The 22,452-nt window shown below is 42.8% G+C and overlaps 1 protein-coding gene across 3 annotated transcripts in view; it reads left to right on the plus strand.

Annotated features, from left to right (window-relative positions):
* MRP (Multidrug-Resistance like Protein 1) overlaps positions 1–22,452 on the plus strand; it is a 78,924-nt gene that overhangs the window by 43,793 nt on the left and 12,679 nt on the right. For all 3 annotated transcript variants that reach the window (XM_080277250.1, XM_080277252.1, XM_080277251.1), the window contains 11 exons: positions 503–587; positions 2,502–2,707; positions 3,573–3,749; positions 4,279–4,446; positions 4,921–5,101; positions 5,630–5,744; positions 6,488–6,650; positions 8,231–8,444; positions 15,972–16,192; positions 21,609–21,698; positions 22,103–22,193. In XM_080277250.1, the coding sequence (XP_080133376.1) occupies positions 503–587; positions 2,502–2,707; positions 3,573–3,749; positions 4,279–4,446; positions 4,921–5,101; positions 5,630–5,744; positions 6,488–6,650; positions 8,231–8,444; positions 15,972–16,192; positions 21,609–21,698; positions 22,103–22,193 (1,711 nt within the window). The remainder of the gene's footprint in view (positions 1–502; positions 588–2,501; positions 2,708–3,572; positions 3,750–4,278; positions 4,447–4,920; positions 5,102–5,629; positions 5,745–6,487; positions 6,651–8,230; positions 8,445–15,971; positions 16,193–21,608; positions 21,699–22,102; positions 22,194–22,452) is intronic.

Raw genomic sequence — 22,452 nt, forward strand, 5'->3', positions numbered from 1 at the left:
GTTTATTGTTCACTTAATGCCACTCAAAGGCAAGCAGATGGTCACTCACCTTCAGTGTCTGGACTAGGTAGCTTCTCTGGCCCAAGTGCTCCTAATGGAGCAGTACAGAATTGGGTGGTAGACAGACAGTATATCTGTCTATCTATCTATCTATCCATCTATCTCTCTCTCTCTCTCTCTCTCTCTCTATCTGTATATATATTTATATTTATATATTTATCTCTGTGTATCTGTGTCTATATATATATATATATATATATATATATATATCCTCAAGAGGTGGCTGGAGGTTTTTCAGTCATGAAATACAACCAAGAGAAGTGGGCTTGTCATATACAGTACTCAAATGTTCATGGTTTATAGGAATACATAGATTCTGTTAAGTGAGAAATTACTGTATAAGATTAATATTTTAGGTACAGTTTCAAATGGATAGCCTTGTTTTTAACTTCTACTTTGTAAGATCTTCCTTTCCCAATCTAATTCACTGTGCTTTTGCAAGGCGAGTGTGTCTCTCGGAAGACTGAACAAGTTCCTCAATGCTGATGAACTTGATGCCAACAGTGTTTCCCACGACACCAGTGAGGGTGAGTAATACAAAATGCATCTTTGAAGAAGAAAAAAAAAAAAAAATGTGGATGGTCATGCATGTGAGAGAAGAGAGTGTGAGAGATTGACTAGGAGAGTGTATGTAAGTGAGCTGGACAGGGAACCTGGAGACAGAGACCGAACTTGAGTTGGAGAGGTACATGGTGAAAGTGGTATGAGTTGGAGGGAAGGGGAGGAAGAGATGGAGAATGAGGTCAAGGGAGGGAGTGGAGAGGTACATGAATTAGGGAGCTTGAGGATAAGGTGGAGGGACATGGTGGAGAGATATATGAGGTCTGTTCAGAAAGTATCTGACCTTAGTCTCTAAAAAAATAAATAGTTAACCTGTTGAGCTAGGACACGAATCCCCCTCAAAGTAGGCCCCTTCTGACTTGACACATGTAGCCCAGCGTTCATTCCACTGCCTGAAACATTTTTCAAAGTTGGTTTTCCGTATCTCTTGCAGGTGCTTCATCACATTTGTCGTGATCTCTTGTCTGAAATTGAGAACCCTTCAGTGGAGTTTTGAGCTTGGAGAATAACCAAAAGTTGCATGGTGTCATGGCTGGTGAGTAGTGAGCCTGCCAGACTTGCAGGATGTTGTGCTTGGCCAAAAATTCCTGAAAAGAGTGGGCAGGGGCGTTGTCATGGTGCAGCTTCTAAATTGTTGCGTTCTAAAGGTTTGGTCTCATCCTCCAAACTGCATCATGAAGACAACAGATAACATCAATTTAGTAATGTTTGTTGACAATCAGACCTTCTGTGTGTATTCGTGGTGCATAACACCACAGTAGATGATAAAACTGTCAACAAGTGAGTGCATTTCACCTTGCTGTGGACCTGTCCTGCTCCTGCATTTTTTGGCTGAGGTGACTCTGCATGCTTCCACTGGGATGACTGTGCTTTGGTTTCTGGGTCATACCGATACACCCAAGTCTTCAGAAAGCCTGGATTGCGATTTGCATACTCCAACATGCCTTGAGCAATGTTCATCTGAGAGAAGAGATCATGATGAATGTGACGAAGCACCTGCAGGAGATACCGAAATCTGACTTTGAAAAATGTTTCAGGCAGTGGAAAGAATGCTGGACTTTGTGTGCCAAGTCAAAAAGGGCTTACTTTGAGACTGATTAGGGTCCTAGCCCAACAGTTTAACTATTTATTGTTTTAGAGCCTAAGGTCAGATACTTTCTGAACAGACCTCATATGAGTGAGGGTGGTGTGAGGTTCATGGAGGGGGAGGTTAGAGATTGAGGATAAGGTGTAGGGATTGATTTGAGAGGTATAAGCATTAGGGAGAGGGGGAGGGGGGGACCAAGGATGAGGTTGAGGAGGAGGGAGGGGGTGGAGAGGTACGTGAATTAGGGAGAAAGGAAGGGAGAGATTGAGGATAAGGTGGAGGGATGTGGTGGAGAGGTGTATGAGTTAAGAGTGATGTGAGGTTCATGGAGGGAGAGATTAGAGATTGAGGGATGTGGTTGAGAGGTGTAATCATTAGGGAGAGGGGGAGGGAAAAGGGGAGACCAAGGATGAGATGGAAGGATAAGGTGGAGAAGCATATGAGTGAAAGTAATTTAGTGTGAAGTGGAGAGAGGGGGGAGAAGTACAGTATATGATTTAGAGAGAGGAGGAGGGAGAGACCAGGGATGAGATGGAGGATGGGGTGGAGAAGTACAGTACTGTATATGATTTAGAGAGAGGAATAGCGAGAGACCAAGGATGAGGCGAAAGGATAGAGTGCATAGGCATATGAGTGAGAGTGTTGTGATGTGGAGGGAGGAGACTGAGTACAATATGAGATGGATGGGTGGGGTGGAGAGGTTCAGGATATAATTTAGGGTACAGTAGAATGAACTGGAGAGAGGGCAGCCTGATCACAGAGGCCACCATAACTTGAAGGCTTTATGTTACAGAGAGTGCAGTGGTGGTGGAGGGTGGGAAGTTTGCATGGGGTCGTGGCGAAGGTGAGGATGGACGCATTGTTCTCCAGGACATCAATGTGCGAATCAAGCCTGGGGCACTGGTGGCCGTGGTGGGATCTGTGGGGTCAGGAAAATCCTCACTCTGTTCGGCCATACTTGGAGAGATGGAGAAGCTAGCTGGAAGGGTTAATGTGAAGGTCAGTTTTTTTTTTTTTTTTTTTTTTTTTTTTGAGAGAGAGAGAGAGAGAGGTGGAGAACTTCATTGAAAGGGTTAGTGTTGAGGTGAGTAGTTCATATAATTTTTGGAAGAATTATGCCTCTACCCACCTTATAAATAGTTATTTAGTGGAGACGTACGGTCATGGACAGAGAAACCTGGACAGGTGAGGTGAGGCAAATGTCATATTTTCTATTTTTCCTCAGCTTGTCCGTCACTCTTCGTTTACGACTCCTCTCCCCCAACCCCCATCCTGTTTATCCCATCCCTCCTCATCCCTAGGCTACTCAGCTATCACTACACACACACACACACATATATATATATATATATATATATATATATATATATATGTATACTGTATATATATATGTATATTTTGTCCGACTCTGAGCATAGGCTTCATAGCCAGCTCCCAAAACCCAGTAGTCCTTCTGCATACTGTACACCTCTACATGTCACCACTTCGGCGCTAACACCCACCGTCCATATTGAATACATGCTAGGGCTGTCTCATACAGGACTGGTGGATTGTTACTAACAGGGGTATTTGTACGACCTCGGCGGGTCGTCTGGTAGATCAGTAAAGTCTGATTGTATGAAATTCAAATCCTTAAACTTTTCCCTGCCCCCAGCAGGGATTTGAACCTGGGTCCAGCAGGACTGCAAGTCACCTTTCTACCATTTGAGCCACCACGTCCCCCATGAGCCAGAATTATTACTGTATTGTCTAAATGTTTGTATGTCAACAATACTACCAGGGAAATGTCAAGCAAGCAATGTACTGTATACTGCATGTGATGACAATGAGAGTGTTAGTGATGATGATTATTTTTTCTTCACAGGGCCAGATAGCATATGTGGCACAACAGGCTTGGATCCAGAATGCTACCTTGGAGAACAACATTTTATTTGGTCAAGAGAAAGACCTTGATCGTTACAACAGCTGCATTCGGTCCTGTGCACTGATGACTGACTTGGAGATGCTGCCAGGTGGAGACCAGACTGAGATTGGAGAGAAGGTGGGACAGGGAGAGAGGGAGATGCTGGGGGTGGGGATTGATAAAATAGCTGTATTTTGATTTTGTGCACTGATGACAAACTTGGAGAAACTGCCAGGCAGAGATTAGACAGAGTGGAGAGAAGGTGAGAGTGAGAAAGAGCAAGGGAGAGATATGAGAGCAGGGAGAGAGATTGCTATAAAAGCTTTATTTAATCTTGTGCAGTGATGACAGATTTGGAGAAGCTACCAGGCAGAGACCAAACAGACTGGAGAGAAAGTGAAAAAATGAAGAAGTGAGAAGGGAGAAAAGAGAGACATGGGGAGAGAGAGGTGATAGCTTGAACAGCTCTAAACAGTCCTGTTTGCTGACAACTGATTTGGAGGAGACCAGACTGAGACTGGAGAGAGAGAGATGAGACAAGATGAGAGGGGGAGGATTGTGGCTATAACAACCAGTATAAGTCATCAGTGTCTCACAGTCCACTGGGTTCACAACAAGGTGAGCTTGGTTGCAACAATAACAACACAACAACCTCACTTCATTTCAGGGCATCAACCTCAGTGGTGGACAGAAGCAGCGTGTAAGTCTGGCTCGATCCGTGTATGCAGATGCTGATGTGTATCTCCTTGATGACCCCCTGAGTGCAGTGGATGCACATGTAGGGAAACACATCTTCAAGGAGGTCATTGGGCCACAGGGTTTGCTCAAGAAAAAGGTTGGTGGATGTTGACTGTCTACTTATTTAGCTGTCTGTTCGTATATCTGTCTGTCAGTGTGTGTGTCTTTCTGTGTTCTAGGTCACTGGGACACAGGGCAGGTGCATGAAAAGGTCATTGGTTAGAGTGATCTAGACAGAGTGATGGCCCTGTGTAGGTATGGTCTCGAAGTGGTGACTTGAATTTTTTATATTGGTGTATTGATGATGATGATAATGGTGCTGGTTAACATTGATGATGAGGATGATAAATATCTCTGTCATGTTTTCTCTTTCTTTGCATTGTGAACCCTACCTCACCCCATCCATAGGTGGGAAAAGAGGTTCTGATGATGATGATGATGATGATGATGATGATGATGATGATGACCTCTTTACACATGTGGATCCTAATACTCCACGAAATCACTTACTGCCCATGAGTGGACCTCATTGTTGTTCGGGATAATGATGATGATGACTGGCTCCCCACAGACACGGATCCTAGTGACCCATGGGATCACGTACCTGCCACGAATGGACCTCATTGTGGTGTTGAAGAATGGACGAATCACTGATACCGGCACATACCTGGAACTGCTGGAGAAGGAGGGCGAATTTAAGGAGTTTCTCCTGCAGTACCTTTCTGAGAAGGAGGAGGACGAGAATATTGATGGTAAGGCAGGGTGCAGAGTGGAGCAGGGCAAGGTAGGGTGCAAGGTGAGGGTAAGGCAGGGCAGGGTAGGTTGCAAGGTGAGGGTAAGACAGGGCAGGGTAGAGTGCAAGGCGAGGGTAAGACAGGGCAAGGTAGGGTACTAGGTGAGGGTAAGGCAGGGCAAGGTAGGGTGCAAGGTGAAGGTGCAGCAGGGCAGAATTGAAAGAGTAAGGATAAGGTCAGATGAGACAGGGTGCAAAGTGAGACAGGATGCAGAGTAAGGCAGGGTGAGGCAGGTTGCAGAGTAAGGCGATCTGAGGCAGAGGAGACAGATACAGCCTTCCTCACCTCCTGCCATATGAAGTTAAGGAGAGACTTTTGAACTGGGTCAATAGACACAGCCTTCCTCAGCTTTTACTATACTAGAGGTCTTTCCCGACATAAATAAAATTGTCTGGAGGTAGCAAGAATGCAATGGACTGAAGGGGTTAAATCTAATATGGAATGGACTTTAGAATACATCCCTAAAATCTTTCAAAATGCTTACAGACCTGGAAGACATAAAACATCAACTGGAGAACAAAATTGGGCGAGAGGTGCTGCAACGACAGATCTCACGCAAACGACAGGAGAGTGAGTCAGACAGTTTTGATGGTGAAAGAAGGTAATTACACCATAGAAAGTATACTCACACTTGACAAAGATCCCGAGCTCCTTTCAGCCCAGTTGGTGGCCAGGTGTAGTCAGTCTGAAGTTTTGAGTTGGCTCGTAAGCAGGGAGACTATCATAATTCCTACCTTGAACACAATGACCTGCTTACTCAGACCTGACAAAGATCCCTAACACTTTTTAGCATGGTTAGTGGCGAGCTGTTGTCAGACTGAAGTTCTAGTAATGAAGGAGACTGATTCCAGCCTCATAACCATGGCTTCTTGAATTTCATTCAGCACAGTTTTTAATTCCTGTGAATGACCAAGTTCCCCAAATGAAAGTAAATCAGCTATAATAGGGTGCACTTGTGGTATGTCTTATATTGTTGTGGCCCTAGGCTTAGCTGAATGTGTACCAGGTGGAGTGCTGCCTGAAGTTGCCCTTCTCACGCAGTGCACCATCTTCCTTTCTGGGGATAAGGAGGGAGTTCAGGGACATTGATATAACTTTTGTGTGGTGGCATAGATAGAACTGGGCAATGGAGTTACTCATTTATGCAGACATCCCTCTGTTCCCCTTTAAAAAGAAAAAAAAAAAAAAAAAAATGCTAGGGTGTAGGAGAGGAGCAGCTTCAGTCAACATTCCACTGGGTTCGCATTCAAATTAGCTTTGGATTACAACTATTACTATTACTGTAGCAAAAAATGTGTTAAGTGAAAATGTGTTAAATGAGGAATTGTTTTATAATACTCACAGGGGCAGCATACAACGCACTAAACACATCAGTGAGAGCGAGAAGAGTCGAGACGGCAGCATTCCCCCGGCATTGCCTCCCAAACCAGGAGTGCCGGGAGGTGGCGAGGAGCAGAAGAAGGCCGGACAGAAGCTCATTGAGACGGAGAAAGCAGAGACTGGCAAGGTGAGGAAATGTGTGTAGTTGAGTCTGGACTCCAGGGGCTTAAATGATAAGTGAATGAGTGTGGCCCATTAAATTGTTCATACTTTTGATCTGTTTCTCCTTCTGTCAGTTTTTTTCCTTGTGCTCTCTGAATTGTACCATTCTCCATCTTTAGGTGGAAAAAGAAGGCTGGGTGATGATGATGATGATGATGGTGATGAACAGCATTTTGTAATTTAGCTGGAGAGCATAAGTGAGTGTGGTGAAGGAGCAGATGGAAACAGAGGATGAGAAAAGGGATGGAAAAGGAAGATGGAAACCAAAGATGAGGTGAAGTGAATCAGGGTGGTAGGAGTTGGAAAGAGGGTAATCTGATGGCATAGGACAGGGTGACATGGAGGCAATTCATACTACTATTATTGCACTACAGAAATTGCCCAAAATCTAGTAGCATAATCACCTTTTATAGGTAATCTTAATATGGTCAGTCGACCCACTGGTGTTATACCGATTTGTTTCTGTGTTTTTTCAATGCAAGGAAGAAGGACCCAAAGGCCAGAATGCCACAAAATTGTTTCCTCCAAGTAGAAGTAACAGAGCGAAATTCATGATCCATTTATTTTGAGATGCCTGGACACATTGCTGTAGGAAATACAGACAGAGGAGGGCAGTTCCAGAGTTGACCTGTTCCATACATGAAAGATTGGGAGTAATGGTTGCTCTTGCATGAGAGAGTTGGACAGAAAAAGGGTGAGAGTTTGCTGTCGGATGGGTAATGTGCTGACCATAATGGTGGAGGAATGCAAGCACACAGTTCAGAGGAGCAGTGACCATTGAAGTAGCAATAGAAAAGAGATAAAGATGCAACAGTGTGGCGAAGAGACAGGTTGAAGGGAGCCAGTAAAAAGAGGAAAGTTAATTTGACAAATAGCCTTTGGCTCCACCTTATTGAGAAGAGCTGTATGTGGGGAGCCTTCCCACTCGAGAGTTGTACTCTGCACAGGAGGGAGTAAAACCCCTGTATAAAGTAAACATCTGTGCATGATTGAAGAAGGCACGGAGTCAAGTTAGCACACCTGATCTCTCAGTAGCAGATTTTAAGAGAGGTAATATGATCTTTCCAGTATATATCTTGATAGAATGAGACCCCAAGTATGATATGATGGAGGATTGAGTTGTATTGTTAAAAACCAGAGGACGCTCTTGCTGAAGATTTAGATGGGTCAAAAGATGTAAAGACTGAGTTTTTGATGTATTAAAAACAACAAGAATACTTCTGCCCCAATTAGAGATGCCAAATCAGACATTAAGTGCGCCATAGCCTTATCCCTTGTTAAAGTAACTGCTGGGATGGACATTGTGAGAAGTGAATAGAAAGGTGGAGTCATCAACATATGATAGGATTAGATGTACAGCGAAGAAGGTCATCGATGAACTTAGAAAGTTATAAGTGATAGGACAGAGCCCTGAGGAAGCTTGTAATGCACTATATTTTAATACTGTTAGAACTGTACAGTATAAGTATTGTACTACAACTGCTAGTACCATGACTACTACCACTACCACCAGCACAACTACAAGAGCATGCTTTCCCTCCACAGGTGTCATTCAAAGTGTATGGCTACTATATCCGTGCTGTTGGTGTGTTGGCCTCAGTTTTAACCGTGATATTCTACGTGCTGTCCCAAGGTTGCACAGCCGGCTCTAACCTGTGGCTCAGTATCTGGTCTGAGGCATACAACGATACAGGGTACATGTCTACAGCAGACCGGGACATGTACCTTGGGGTCTATGCGGCACTGGGAGTTGGACAAGGTGAGTTGAAGGAAGAGCAGCCTGATGACAGGAGGGATATACTGATAGATAGAAAGAGGCTGATGGCAGCACTAGATAGATGTCAACAGCAGATTTATATGTGTACCTCTCAATCTGTGGGGTTTATAGGGGTCAGACAAGATATATTTGAAGGAGGGCAGCCTGATAGTGGTTGAGAGAGATGGAGCCTGAGGATGAAGTGGAGGGAGGGCAGCATGATGGGTAGAGACATACAGTGAGACAGGGAACATAGCAGCAGACCAGGACTTGTACCTTGAGGTCTAAGGGACTCTGGGAGTTAGAAAAGGTGAGTTGGAGGAAAGGCAGATTGATGGCAGAGAGGATATTAAGGAGTCTGTTTTTAGACGGACAGGTAGATAGGTAGATAGATAGACACAGGGTACACATCCGCAGTGGACCAGGACATTTACCTTGAGGTCTGTGATGCCTGTGATGTTCAGCAAGGTAAGATGGAGGGATTGCAGCCTGATAGCAGTGAGGAAGAGGGACACTGAGTATGAGGTGGAAGGAAGACAGCTTGATAGCAGTGGGGAAGAAGGACACTGAAGATGAGGTCGAAAGAAGGCAGCCTGATAGCAGTGGAGGGAAAGGGACTTTGAGGATGAGGTGCAAGGATGGTTGCCTGAAAGATAAATAGATAGATAAAGGGATACAACAACATAGGTTTCATATTGACTATGGGCCAGGGTATGTATGTAGGGGTCTATGGGGCTCTCGGGGTTAGTCAAGGCGAGTTGGAGGGAAGGTAGCCTGATGGAGGTGGGGAAGAGAGAGAGAGAGACTGAGGATGAAGCAGAGAAGTGGAACGTAGAGGTATTTGGATAAGGGTGTTGTGGCAATGAGGGAGGGCAGCCTATGGAGGACAGGATGACATGGAGGCAATTTACTATGGCCATCCCCTCTGAGATAAGGTGTCTGGCTATAGGTACATTGATAGGTACTCAGGCCCTGCATTTAAGGAGACAATGACCAGCTTCATTTGTCCCTGAGTGGCATTATATTAGCAATAAACTTCAACATCCAGTTGGAGCACCCTAGCCCGCTAAACCACCAGGCATCATTTAGTTATATGGTTTCCACACTTTGTAGTAAATGGTTTCCTAGTTTACAAAAATACCTCTGATAGTTGCTGTTCTGAAGCCGAGAGAGGCTTGGTATGTTTCTTAGACCTCACATATAGAAATTAGTCTAAGATCTCACCTCTCTTATTTGCGACTTTCTGCTGGTGGTTTATATATCCTCTAATGGTAGATACTTTTCTGTTGGTTGTTGTTCCAAAGCTGAGAGAGGTTTGGGATTGCTCTTTGCCTATAGATAAAGAATTTAGCCTAGTTTTTCACCTCTCATACTTATTACTTTCCTCTGGTGTCTTATATTTCCTCTGTTGGGAGATACTTTCCTCTAATGATTGCCGTTCTGAAACTGAGAGAGGTTTGGTGTGTGTCTTTGTCTGCAGGTGCAGAAATTAGCCAAATACAGTATTTTACCTCTTGTCCTTGTCACTTTCCTCTGGTGGTTAATATTTCCTCTAGTGGTTGCTATTCTGAAACTGAGGGAGGTTTAGTGTATTTCTTTGCCAATATATAAAAAAACTAGCTCAATATCCCACCTCCCATGCCTGTCATTTTCCTCTGGTGGGTAATGTTTCCTCTGATGGCAAATGTTCCAGCACTTTTCATCATGAGTGGTGCAATGATTGTTGCCGGGGCGACAATTCAAGCCTCGCGCCTTCTCCACGTCCTCATCCTGCAGAATATATTGCGCAGCCCAATGTCATTCTTCGATATGACCCCCATTGGCCGCATCGTTAACCGGTTTGGCAAGGACCTGGACACAGTCGATGTTTTGCTCCCGTCCAATCTTAGGTCTTGGATTGGCTGTCTCATCTCGGTAAGATGTGCTATTACTTAGGGTCAAATTATAGGTGGCACAGGAGGTTTCACGGCACCTCAGCCTTAGCAGTTTTACATAATACACCATAACATTCACTTGTATACAGGGTGTCCTAGAATGTGTGAAACATAATGTTATTTGTGGGCTAATTTTGTGTCGGAAATTCTATATCAACAAAGGTCTAGTTTTAACCAATTACTGGTGACATTACTGATGAAAATGATACCTCTCCAAGTTCACTCTTGAGATCATCAGTAATAGGAGCTCCGCAGGTTATCAGCCGGTATGGAGCTACAATTACTGATGACATTATGGGTAAAAATGGTGTCCCTGATAATTCACTCATAAGGCCATCAGTATTTGAAGCTCTGCAGTGGTTGAGAACTGGGCCTACCTTGATATAACCTGTTGAAGCACATTTCCTTGGTACACCCCATATATGCCATTTATGTTGTTTTAATATCAACATAGGCTACATGAGATACATAGAGAGAGAATATCGAGGTGTAATGTGCAGGGAAAATTGCCAAGGAAGAGTGATGAATCTTGAAAGCCATGTATAAACCGACTTTTAGTTCTTGGCTATGTGCAGGATTTTTTCTCTGGATTGCGTTGGGTGTTATTGGGCCGTTGCCGTTGCCATTGTTGATATCCTTTAGTCTTGGCCACATCCACACCAAGTGCTTGCTAGTGTGGATGGCTGTGGGCAGGGGCTTAACATCACTCTGACCCATGGTTGTGGCCTCACTGGACATGGTGAGAACTTTTTGGGTTACAGTTATGCAGACTCCTTCCCACACCAGGAAGCATGTGGTGGGAACACTGCCTTATGGTCATATTCCAAACAACTCTGGAGATATCATAGCACCTCTTCCTTATTAATTTATCCTGCACGTTACACTTCCATATCCTCTTGTATTAATCCCTTCAATCATGATATATTTTTCATCTAGTTCATTCTGTCTCCACACAGTTTCTCAGACTCATGGAGACCTTTTGAAATGAAGAGGATATGTGCAGCCTTTGCATACCCCTAAACTACATGAGATCTCCCCCAGATTAAATGATATTGTCTAGATGCAGCAAGAATAAGTTAGTAAAGCACATTGTCAGACTGAAGCAATTAATGCAGCCATAACATAAACATAACATAAAAATAATACCATGCGTCCTCTCAGCGAATATGTGTGTTGTGGTTTGGCCATGGTACAGCTGACGTTTTCTGTGGACTGGAAGTTAAAACCAAGTGCTGATACCAGCACAGTTGCTGGAGTGGAAACTGCTCAGAAAAAAGAAAAAAAAAAAAAAAATTGAGATATGTAATAAGATATGTAGCAGTGAGTCTCAGCTTGTACCATGACTATGTACAGTCAGGACAATGATAAGGTTTAATTTACAGAATAATTAGCTAACCTGGAGGTGTAAAGAAACATCTTGTGCCTCTTAGAATATGACCTCAGTTTTTAGCCACAGTGATCGTACTGAATGCTGGCTTTATTTATTTCCTTCTGTCTGAATTTTTAGTCTTGGTGATATCCAGCTTCCCTGATTGTTGGGCTCGTATATGTCTGTTTGTCTCAGTATTTAGCTTCAGTGATTTGTTCGTGGCCACTTCATTCAGGAATAAAGCATCGGGCAAGAAACAGGTAGGTAGAACTAGTGTCCATTTTCTTTATGGTTGGACTCAGGGATGTGGGATGTCCATCTATCCATCCATCTATCGTCCAAACCTACATTGCCCCATGGGGAGTGTAGGAGGCCAGGGCTAGGCAAGTTGGTCCTGACATTTGTGATGAGAGTGACCAGCCACACTCATCGCTGAGTAGCATTACATGAGCAATAAACCCCAACCATCCGTTAGATATAAACCTGCACTGGCTCAGTCCGATTGGAGTGCCGTAATTACTCACTAAACCACCAGGTGCCATAATTTTTTATATGGTTACCACCCAGCGTAGTAAATGGTTTCCTGGTGTACAGGAAACCATTTGGCTTGTCACTAAGTGTAGAGTCACCCATAAGGCAAAAGGAAGGGGAAAGAATGAAGGAAGACAGATAGAAGAGGGAGTATAAAGTCACCTGTTGGGAGAAGGAAGAGGAAGGAATGAAGGAAAGAAAGACAAGAAGATGGAAGGAAAAGAGGAAAGGGCAGACACCCAAAGCAGCACTACTTCGAGTGAGTGGATGGTGAGCGCCCCCACTTACCACAAGTGGGATGTCCTCTTGTCTAATTTTTAGCCATAGTGTTATCCAATCTTCTTGATTTATGGGCTCATAGATGTCCTGTGTTAGAGCTTTTAGCCTCAGTGACATCCAGTCTGATGGAATAATGTGGATGAGCAATTTTACATACAGAAGTACATATGGCATATGATTTGTGTTTATAGTGTGTTATGCTAACGGTAAAATGCAACTGCTGAATTTTTTTTTTTTTTTTTTTTCACTTTAACTTGGCCAAGATAGCTGGAATTACTACTACTACTTCTACTACTACTGCTACTACTACTACTACTACTACTACTACTACTACTACTACTACTACAACTACTGCAACAACTACTACTACTACTACTACTACTAATTTTCATTCATTCATCATCTTATACAGTGCTGCCCCACGAGAAGTGTAGAAGCCCGGTGCTAGTAAAGTTGGCCCTGACATTTAAGATGAGAGTGACCAACATCACTCATCCCTGAATGGCATTACATGAGCAATAAACCCCAACCATCCCTTGGATATAAATCTACACAAGCTCAATCCGTTTGGAGCACCAGGCATCATAATTTGGTTATATGGTTACCACCCAATGTAGTAAATGGTTTCCTGGTGTACAGGAAACCATTTTGTTGTCGCTCAGTGTAGAGTCACCTGTAGACAAAAAGAAGAGGAAAGAATGAAGGAAATAAAGGCAGGAGAGGAAGGAAGGAAGAGAGGAAAGGGCAGGCACCCGAGAGCAGCACTACATCGTGAGTGGATAGTGAGTGCCCCCACCAGCCACAATAATAATAATAATGATAATAAAAATACTTACTACTACTACTACTGCTTCTACTGCTACTCGAGTTATGCGGGAGATGGCTGATTGAGTTGAGCAGAGAGTGTTGCAATGGTTTGGGCACATGGAGAGAATGGATGATGAGCGATTGGTGAAAAAGACAACTGGATCAGATGTGAGAGATGTAAGGCTGAGAGGATGACCATGAATAGGATCAGTGGACAGTGTGAAGAGAGCGTTGGATGTGAGAGGGATGTCTGTTGAGCAAGGAAGAGTGGTTGTGCATGATAAGAATGATTGGAGAGTAATTCGTTTTCGTTTTTAAAGGCTCCAACATGCTTGCATGTGTCGGCCTTGGTCACCTAATGGCGGCTCTCCACGCTGCACGATCCATTGCAGCCTCCCTGTTCAGTCCCTTAACCCTGAGGTCACACTTAATGACCTCGTCCCATGTCTTTCTCGGTCTACCCCTCATAACCCCACCCCCAATATTAACGCTTCTCACCTTCCTCACCCAATTATCATCCCCCATCCTTTCCACATGTCCAAACCATCTCAGTCTACCTTTCCTCATCACAACACCAACTCACTCCAGTCCCATCCTACCTCTCAACTCTTCCATCGTAAACCCAGCCCCTCCAGGCCTTGGACGCAGGGACGCACTGCACATCCACCTAATCATTGTCATTTCTGTACGTCTGAGCCGGCGAATATCTTCCTCCCTCACTGCCCAGGTCTCACTACCATACAGCATTACACTCCAAACACATGCTGCATACAAAGACCCCTTAGCACGTAGGGAGAGTCCTCTCAGTGTCAGGGGAGGCAAGAGCTCCCTGAACTTCTTCCAACCACTTCGTGGCCCCGAGGGGATATTCTCTCGCATTTGGTCTGATCAGCAGGTCAGGTCAAGTGCGGTTAAAGGGATGGGTCCATTATGGTGCTGTCAGGCCCTGCTTTGGATGTCACTGATTTCACTGCACAGTTGACCCTCATGCGGTGCGGTGCGGTGAGGATCTGTCCCTTCTCCCCATGGCTAAAATACAAATAAATGTGTGTGTTTGGATGGGTATATTGGGAGTGTGTAATCCTGTCTCGGCTACCTCCCTTTCTTTGGGGGAAGCAGCCAAGGTATATAGATAGATAGATTATATAAGGATTTATTTGGCTTGGACTTGCCCTCGGACTTGGATGTACCTGCCTGCAACTATTCATCTACACTTCTGTGCATTTTTGGTGAAGTGTTTAATTAATGATCATATACATATTTCTTATGTTTTCAAAGGTCCCTGCCAATAGTCCGAAAAAACCACTAGTTCGAAAGACCCTCAGTCCCGTGCGATTCGGATTACAGGACTTTTACTGTAAATGGTAAGAATAGCTTACAATACAGTGCTAAGGTGTAATATACAAAATAAATCACTAAACATGAGATGTCTCAAAGCCATCTATTTCATGTAGAGTATGTGACTTGGTGGTAGGTGGTGGCGACCATCATCCACTCACATGATGTAGCCTTTATCATTCTTTTTCTGTGCCTGCCCTCCTCTCTTCCTATTTCTCCCATCTTTCCAGTCACTTCTTATTGCTTTTCTTTCCTTTACAGATTGCTTTACATCGAGTGACAAGCCAAATGGTTTCCTGTAAGCCAAGAAACCGTTTACAGTGCTGGGTGGTAACCGTATAACCAAACCATACGTGTTCCCTACGTGTCAACAAGTGGGTTGGTGGAGGGTTAGTGCCCCTTGCCATAAAACAAATAACTCAAAGTCAAATGGCCACCCCTTACGGGATTATGGCGTCTGGCAGTAGATAGATAGATAGTATGTGACTTCATGTCACATTTGAATAATTGTTTTGTTGATTTTGAAGGCATTTTTTGGAGTGTTAAGTATCATGTGTCAGCATTATGAAGGATCCTAGATGCTTGGGGCTCTGTCTTTGATTTACCAGTATATTGTGTGTGTGTGTGTGTGTGTGTGTGTGTGTGTGTGTGTGTGTGTGTGTGTGTGTGTGTGAGTGCATGGGAGGGGCGCATGCTTATGTACATGTATGTGGTAGGGCATATGGAGCCATTTTGTTTAGTGTACAGTATGTGGGTGTGTTTAATGACATTGATGCAGTCCTGTGCTTTGAATCACACAGTTTTGTTATATTCTTAAGCTTATAATTTCATGCCTTGATGTGTCATTGTCTTTATTGTGGGTGTTTAGATATACAGGTGAATCCCATTTTATAATTGGGTTGTGTTAAAGAAAATAATAAGAAAAAATAATAATTAAGTAAACATGTTAAATTCAGAGAGACTTTGTTTTGATTGTTAGATTAAATCGGCAACAATTCCATCACATCTTTAATGTAGGATGCCTATATTGTACGAGTACTGTCGCAAGCAGAAGTTTGCAGACAAAGTGTGGGATGCCTATAATGTACTGTCACAAGCATAAGTTTGCCAGTAAAGTGTGGGATGCTTATAATGTACTGTCGCAAGCAGAAGTTTGCCGAGAATCCCATGCCAGGGCTGTGTCCAGAGGAATTGTAGGCAAGCTTTTTATTGTGATAATGGTGGTATATTGTTGTGATACTAGCCGTATGTTTGACCTTGTGCCCTCGTCAGCGCTTTTCATCCTGGGTGGTGCATTTACCCTGTCATTTGGCGCCTTGGATGCGGCGGAGGATCTCCACAGAGACATCCTGCACCAAGTCCTGTGTCTACCAGTGGCCTTCTTCGACACCAATCCCCTTGGCCGCATCATCAATCGTTTCAGCAAGGATGTCGACACCCTTGATAATATTCTCCCTTGGTCTATAAGGTCTTGGCTGGTCTGCTTTGTGACGGTAGGTGGTGTGCCTGTGGATTTAGAATGCTAGCAGGCAGACAGACAGGCAGACACAAGCATGCCAGGAAGTAGACAGACAAGCATACTAGAAGGCAGACAGACAGGCATACTAGATGGAAGACAGACAAGCTTGCTAGAAGGTATACAGACAACTTTGCTGGGAGGCAGACATACCAGCATGCCAGGAAGAAACAAGGCAAGCATTCTATATGGCAGGCAGACAGGCATTCTACAAGACAAACATACAAGCATTTTACAAGGCAGACTGACAAGCATGTTAAGAGGTAGACAGACAGAAGCATGCTGCAAGACAAGACATGCTGACTGAGTAGGTAAATACTGTATGCATGGTCTTTGATCTTTTTTTATATATATATATATATATATACACACAGTATTGAGCTACTACAGGTTTATATATAATGGGTGCCTGAGGTTTCTTGCTCAAGTAATGTCACCCAGGGATGAGTGAGGCTGGTCACTGTCATATTAAATGTCAGGACCAACTTGTTTAGCCCCAGTCTCTTATGCTACTCGTGGGACAATGTAAGATTGGATGATGGATATATATATGTAAATCATCATCATCATCATCCGAACCTCCTTTCCCACCCTAGGGCAGGGTGAGGAGTTGCAGTGTCCAGACAGCCCAAGTTTGCCTAGTCCAATGGGCCACACTTTCATTCACTCATCATGCAAGCCCCCAGAATCCTCGCTCAATCTGATACCCCCAAAACATTCAACACATTCTGTATCTTCACATCAATGTATCCAGTAAAGTTAATCCAGATGCAGTCATGTTAAAAAGGGGTGCCAAATCCCTGATTATGCACTTCTCGCAACATTCATCCAGCCATCTTGATCTCTTGACAGTCCCCTAGCCTCACCAACTTACAGTACCTCTCTTCCTCACACACTCATCCATCATATTCCTCCACCTTCTCCTTGGCCTATCTCGCCTCTTCCCTCCTTCAGATTTGCTCAGATATACCTTTTTCACCACTCTGTTGTTATCCATTCTCTCCACACGACCATACTATCTCAGTACACTCTCTTCGATTGTAGTGTCCACAGACTTATTCACTCCACATCTTTCATGAATCACATTATTTCTTACCCAATCCACTCTCTGTACTCCACATATATTACTCAGCAGTCCCTTCTCCACTGCTGTCACTCTTTACTTTTCATTTTCATGCCACACCATAATCTCACATCCGTATGTTAAAGTTGGCACTAACACTCTTTCATTTGAGTCTCGCACAGCTGCAACGCTCAAGCCTCTGTTTCTTATCAAGGTCTTCATAGCACCAGCTACTTTCCTTCCTTGTGTCACTCTCCTTCCCACGTCTTTTGCATTTTTCCTCTTCTATCACTGTACCCAGGTATTTGAACTCTCTTACCAATTCGTCTCTCTCCATTCACTGTAACATTGCACTGGGAGTCACCTTCTCTCTCAGTACCCATCATTTTACTCTCTTCTACATTTACTCTCAAGGCACGATGCTCACAGACATCAGCAAAACTTTGCACTAGTCTACCAAGTTCTTGTCCAGTATTTGCAAGTAGTATTGCATCATCAGCATACAACAAATATGAAATATTCAGTCCATCACCATTCATTACCAATGCCATCCCTCTCTCCATTACTCATGTTTTTGCTTCTCTTATAAACCCATCCATATACTGTGTACATATATATATATATATATATATAGATAGATAGATAGATAGATATAGATAGCTATATATATAGATAGATAGATAGATATAGATAGCTATATATATATATATATATATATATATATATATATATATACACACACATATATATGCAGCTACCGCAGGTTGACTTAGGACCTCCCCAACAAGGTATTTAAAAGCACAGAAATCATAGTATATCACAATGTTTGTTCATGAAATGCCATTCATTAATTTGAAATCATGTTTCCCTCGTTTTTCATGACCAGTTGGATGTCTGTTGACATGGAATCACTCAGATCTCTAATGTAATCTAAGGACATTTCTCTGCACCAAACATTTGTCAGTTCAGTCTTGCGGTTGTCCAGATTGGGTGTCTTCTTCTCTCCCATGATTTTCTTCATTTTTGCCCTACAGTTTTCTATTGGATTTAGATCTGGACTGTTGCCAGGCCAGTCAAGGACCTCAGTCCAATCATCCTGAAGCCATTTTTTCACCTTGACTTGTGACATGGAGGTGATCGTGTATGAAGTCGCGCCCATGAATAGCAAAAAAGTTTAACAAATGGTCTTTCAGAACTTGAATGTACCGGCCACCATTCATCATGAAGTTCCTAGAAAAAATGTAGAGGCCTTCCCTTCCCATTTCACCTGAGAAACACCCTCATACCATTACTGATTGTGGATGCTTAAGAGTCGGCACCGTGTAAGCAGGGTCATATCGATTATGGGAGACAGGGCAACGAACCTTGGCAGAACGCACCTGGAACACTGAGCTTGGTGACAGAGGAAGTAAAAAACGATATTGTGGACCAGATTAATGAGAGAACTGATATAAAAACGACCCAGAAATCAGGGTATTATTGCCAATTATTACAGTCAAGCCCGTCGGGTATTCCAGCATTTCCTATGACAAACTTCTCAAATTAGAAGAGGGAGGGAGTCTGGTTGTGGGTTACGGACTACTTCCTGCTCACGGCTCGAGCCCAGCGGACACAATACCAAATGTTTGAACATGTCAGCTAGCCAGCCGAAGTTTTCAGGGATTATTATGTCCGGATAATAGCAAGTAAATTCGGATGATGGTTTAATAGAGCCAAGTTCCAGCATCCAGATAATGAACACATTGGGATATTGAGCGTTTGGATAAATGAGTTACTACTGTAATTGACATTATCAGCATCAGAAATGGGAGAATTTTGTATGACTCTCCCCCACTGACTGTAGAATATCTCAACATTCATTGACATGGTCAATAATATCAAGAACTTGGAAAAAAAAAAAAAAGTTATGTGAAATGCTAGGTGGGGTACCAGATGGCCTGCCTTGAACTTTCCTCCCTCCTAACTCCTGAATTATAGGAGCTTTTTCCCTCAAAATTTTTGTGCTTATACAGTTGACCATGACAAAGTCATAGTTCGCCAGATCCCAAAGTCAAGAAGGGGCTGCATGGCATCATTTAAAAAATGTGTTGAGGTCCATCTGACCCCACCAGGCACATGAAGGGTTAATGTGAGGGCAGCCAGCCTAACTTTCCCGTCAGTGGCATTATGTGAGCAATAAATTCCAACCATTCCTTGGATTTAAACCATTATAGATCCCATCTGGTCGCTGCATCTTAACTCACTAGACCACCTGCATCCTTAGTATATGACAAGGATTTAAGGCCATATTATTTCTTGTTAGTGTGCTGTGGTATAAGGAAACCCCTTATTTTTTTTTTATTGGTTGTGGAACTCCTGCACTTGTTATGTTTGGTTAGCTTGCATCCCACTGTACAGAGAGTAGTCAGCAGCAATATGCAAAGGTCAAAATTGTTTGTATTATATATCATCGCATCTGTTGGCAGACTTTAGTATAAGTGTGAATGGTGACTTGATTATGATCTTGATTCAGAAATTAACATAAAAATCTTGGAGCTTGTCCATGTGTTTGCACTCTTAGTTTTGATAACATGGTCCTTATAGTACTGTAGTGAAAACTGTCAGTGATTGCTTTTTTCAGTGTTGATGCATTTTGTAATGTGAGTGATATTTGGCATTACTGATTTTATTTCTTTTGAATCTTTAATGACTATTGTAGTTTCAGGTGCATTAAGTACAGTAATTGTGTACGTGTATTCAAGTAAGTTTCTTTTTTGTTTTTAATGAATAGTGTTCTTAAAAATGACATGCAGTCACTATTAATACTTTTAGAATGTTCTCATTTATGTTATATACATGGTATAGTGTTCAGGTAAGATGACTCTGTCTTTTTCGTAAATAAAGTGCTACGTTTATAAGTAAACAAGAATGTTACTTGTTGTGAACTTAGTCATAACTGCTTTGTGTTTAAATGTGTGTAAAATAAGCCTAATAGGGTATGGTAATTTGTTTAGTACTTTATTTAGTAATAAATATTATTTCTTGGGATCAAGGAGAAACTGTATCACCCATGCATTCTGTACAATAATTAACCTAGTGAATCCAGTTGACGTCTCTTTGAGTTTGTGTTATTAGTCGACAGTTTAATTCAACTTAGGAGTGGGCATTTATCAAGTTATTGATGCTGGAAAGGTACCCCCCATCTTCAGGCACCAATATAACCATGCAGCTCCATTACCAGGTTGTACAAAATTCAATCTGCTCCCTCCCCAACCTCTGAAAGAAGGATAGTGAGCTGCAAGGGGAGGGCAACTTCAGCCTGCAGTCCACAGGGTTCACATGTCTGATGAACCTGGGATGGTGACAACTCCTCCTCCTCCTCCTCCTCCTCCTCCCTCCCCAAACCACTTTAGTTTAAGAAGTCTCTACTGAATAAAAAAAAGTACAGGATAGTAAGCCCTTGTTTTTTGTGGTACTCAACTTTGCCAGCACCGTTTTTTCACAGTTGAGGAAACCATCCCAAAATACATCAGTTTAAGGTGAATTTTGAGGAAATGTAATTAATTTTATTTTTAAATGTTCTCAGAATATACTTTAAACAAGAAAGTTCTAATGTTTAGTGATGTTTAGAGGCACTACAAAGGGTTTTCAGGCTATTGCATACTCAACGTTGGAACTGTCTTCCTTAGTCTGGATTTCCCTTTGCTAATGACTCTCAGTTTAAAATGCAGTGTATCCAGACATCTCTAAATGAACAGAGCTTGAATTTGGCATTCTTTGGTTCTGTTTTTCTTGAAAGGAATAGCTGTGGAGGCTTTTAGCTATTGGTTCTTTCTTCATTGCATGCCATGTTTTAAGGGTTTTATTATTTTGTAGAACTTTTTTTCTGGTGGGTGTCTGTACTCTTGCAAAAGATGAGAGCTTACTGTAGCATAGTAGTAATATTAGTAGTAGTAGTAGTAGTAGCAGCTGCTCCAGGTTCATCTGAAACATGAATGTGATGGACTTAAAATGCTCTTCTGCAGTTCACCATCCTCCTTTTGGGAGGTAGGGAAGTAGTCAGGGGCCATTTGTATAACCAGACAGATGAGCCAGTCAGTTATGTTGGTGCTGCCATATAAAGGTATCCCTCTCCAGCACCACTGTAGTATAGAAATAGCAAGAATAAAATGAAAGACAGAATCAGTAGAGTAGCATGCTTTATAGGTTCTAAAATGTGTTGGAAGGGAGTGAAAGAACCTTCTCTTTACTAATATAGGGATGTATATGAGATAAATAAGTAGCTTTCACTCTAATTAGGGTTTTCTAACCACTATCCCACCAGTTACCTTATGTTTGTTACTGGTTTCAGGTGCTGGCTACTTTTGCTGTCATCATTGCGGCCACTCCAGAATTCACCTTGGTTATGATTCCTGCCATGGCCATATACTACTTTGTACAGGTGGGAGAGAGAGAGAGTGTGTGTGTGTGTGTGAGTATGTGTGTGTGTGAGTATGTGTGTGTGTGTGTGTGTGTGTGTGTGTGTGTGTGTGTGTGTGTGTGTGTGTGTGTGTGTGTGTGTGTGTTGCTATACAGTAGTGCATTTTTTCTAACCTAACAAGTATCCATATCCCATTTCAGCATAGCTGATTCCCAAATGTAGTCGGATTAGACCATCAATTTACCATGTAACCATGGTGACTCATTCCTGCTTCCTAATTAATGCTCAAGTTTTTACAAGCACAGCTTAGTATTTAGGGTATGGCAGTGACCCAGTTCTGTCATGCGGAAGCAAGCCAGTCATATACATAAAAGATAAGATTTTTACTTAATAATTAATTATTTCTTCCTTGTGTTGGCCTCCAGGTGCTGTACGTGTCCACCTCAAGGCAGCTAAAGCGTATAGAGTCCGTGTCACGTTCACCAATTTACTCACACTTTGGTGAGACCATTCAAGGTGAGGCATATAGCACATAATAGTGTTGTTGTTGTGGCCGTGGCTCATCTGGATGTGATCCCAGTGGACTGCAGGCAGTGCCAGACATTTTTATTTAGCTTAGAGCAAGTAATAAGAGCCAGGGACTGTTAACCTTCTCTTGGTCATGATAGCTCTGTTATGCTCTCTAGCTAGAGAATTTTTTAAGTCATTGGAATATGAGTGTTAATACATCATCTTCCCTGGAGTATCAACCATCCTTCTATACATGAATTAGCAT

This window comes from Coenobita brevimanus, chromosome 69 (assembly GCF_032717465.1).
Source record: "Coenobita brevimanus isolate Jiangsu-jjx chromosome 69, ASM3271746v2, whole genome shotgun sequence".
Classification (NCBI taxonomy): Eukaryota; Metazoa; Arthropoda; class Malacostraca; order Decapoda; family Coenobitidae; genus Coenobita; species Coenobita brevimanus.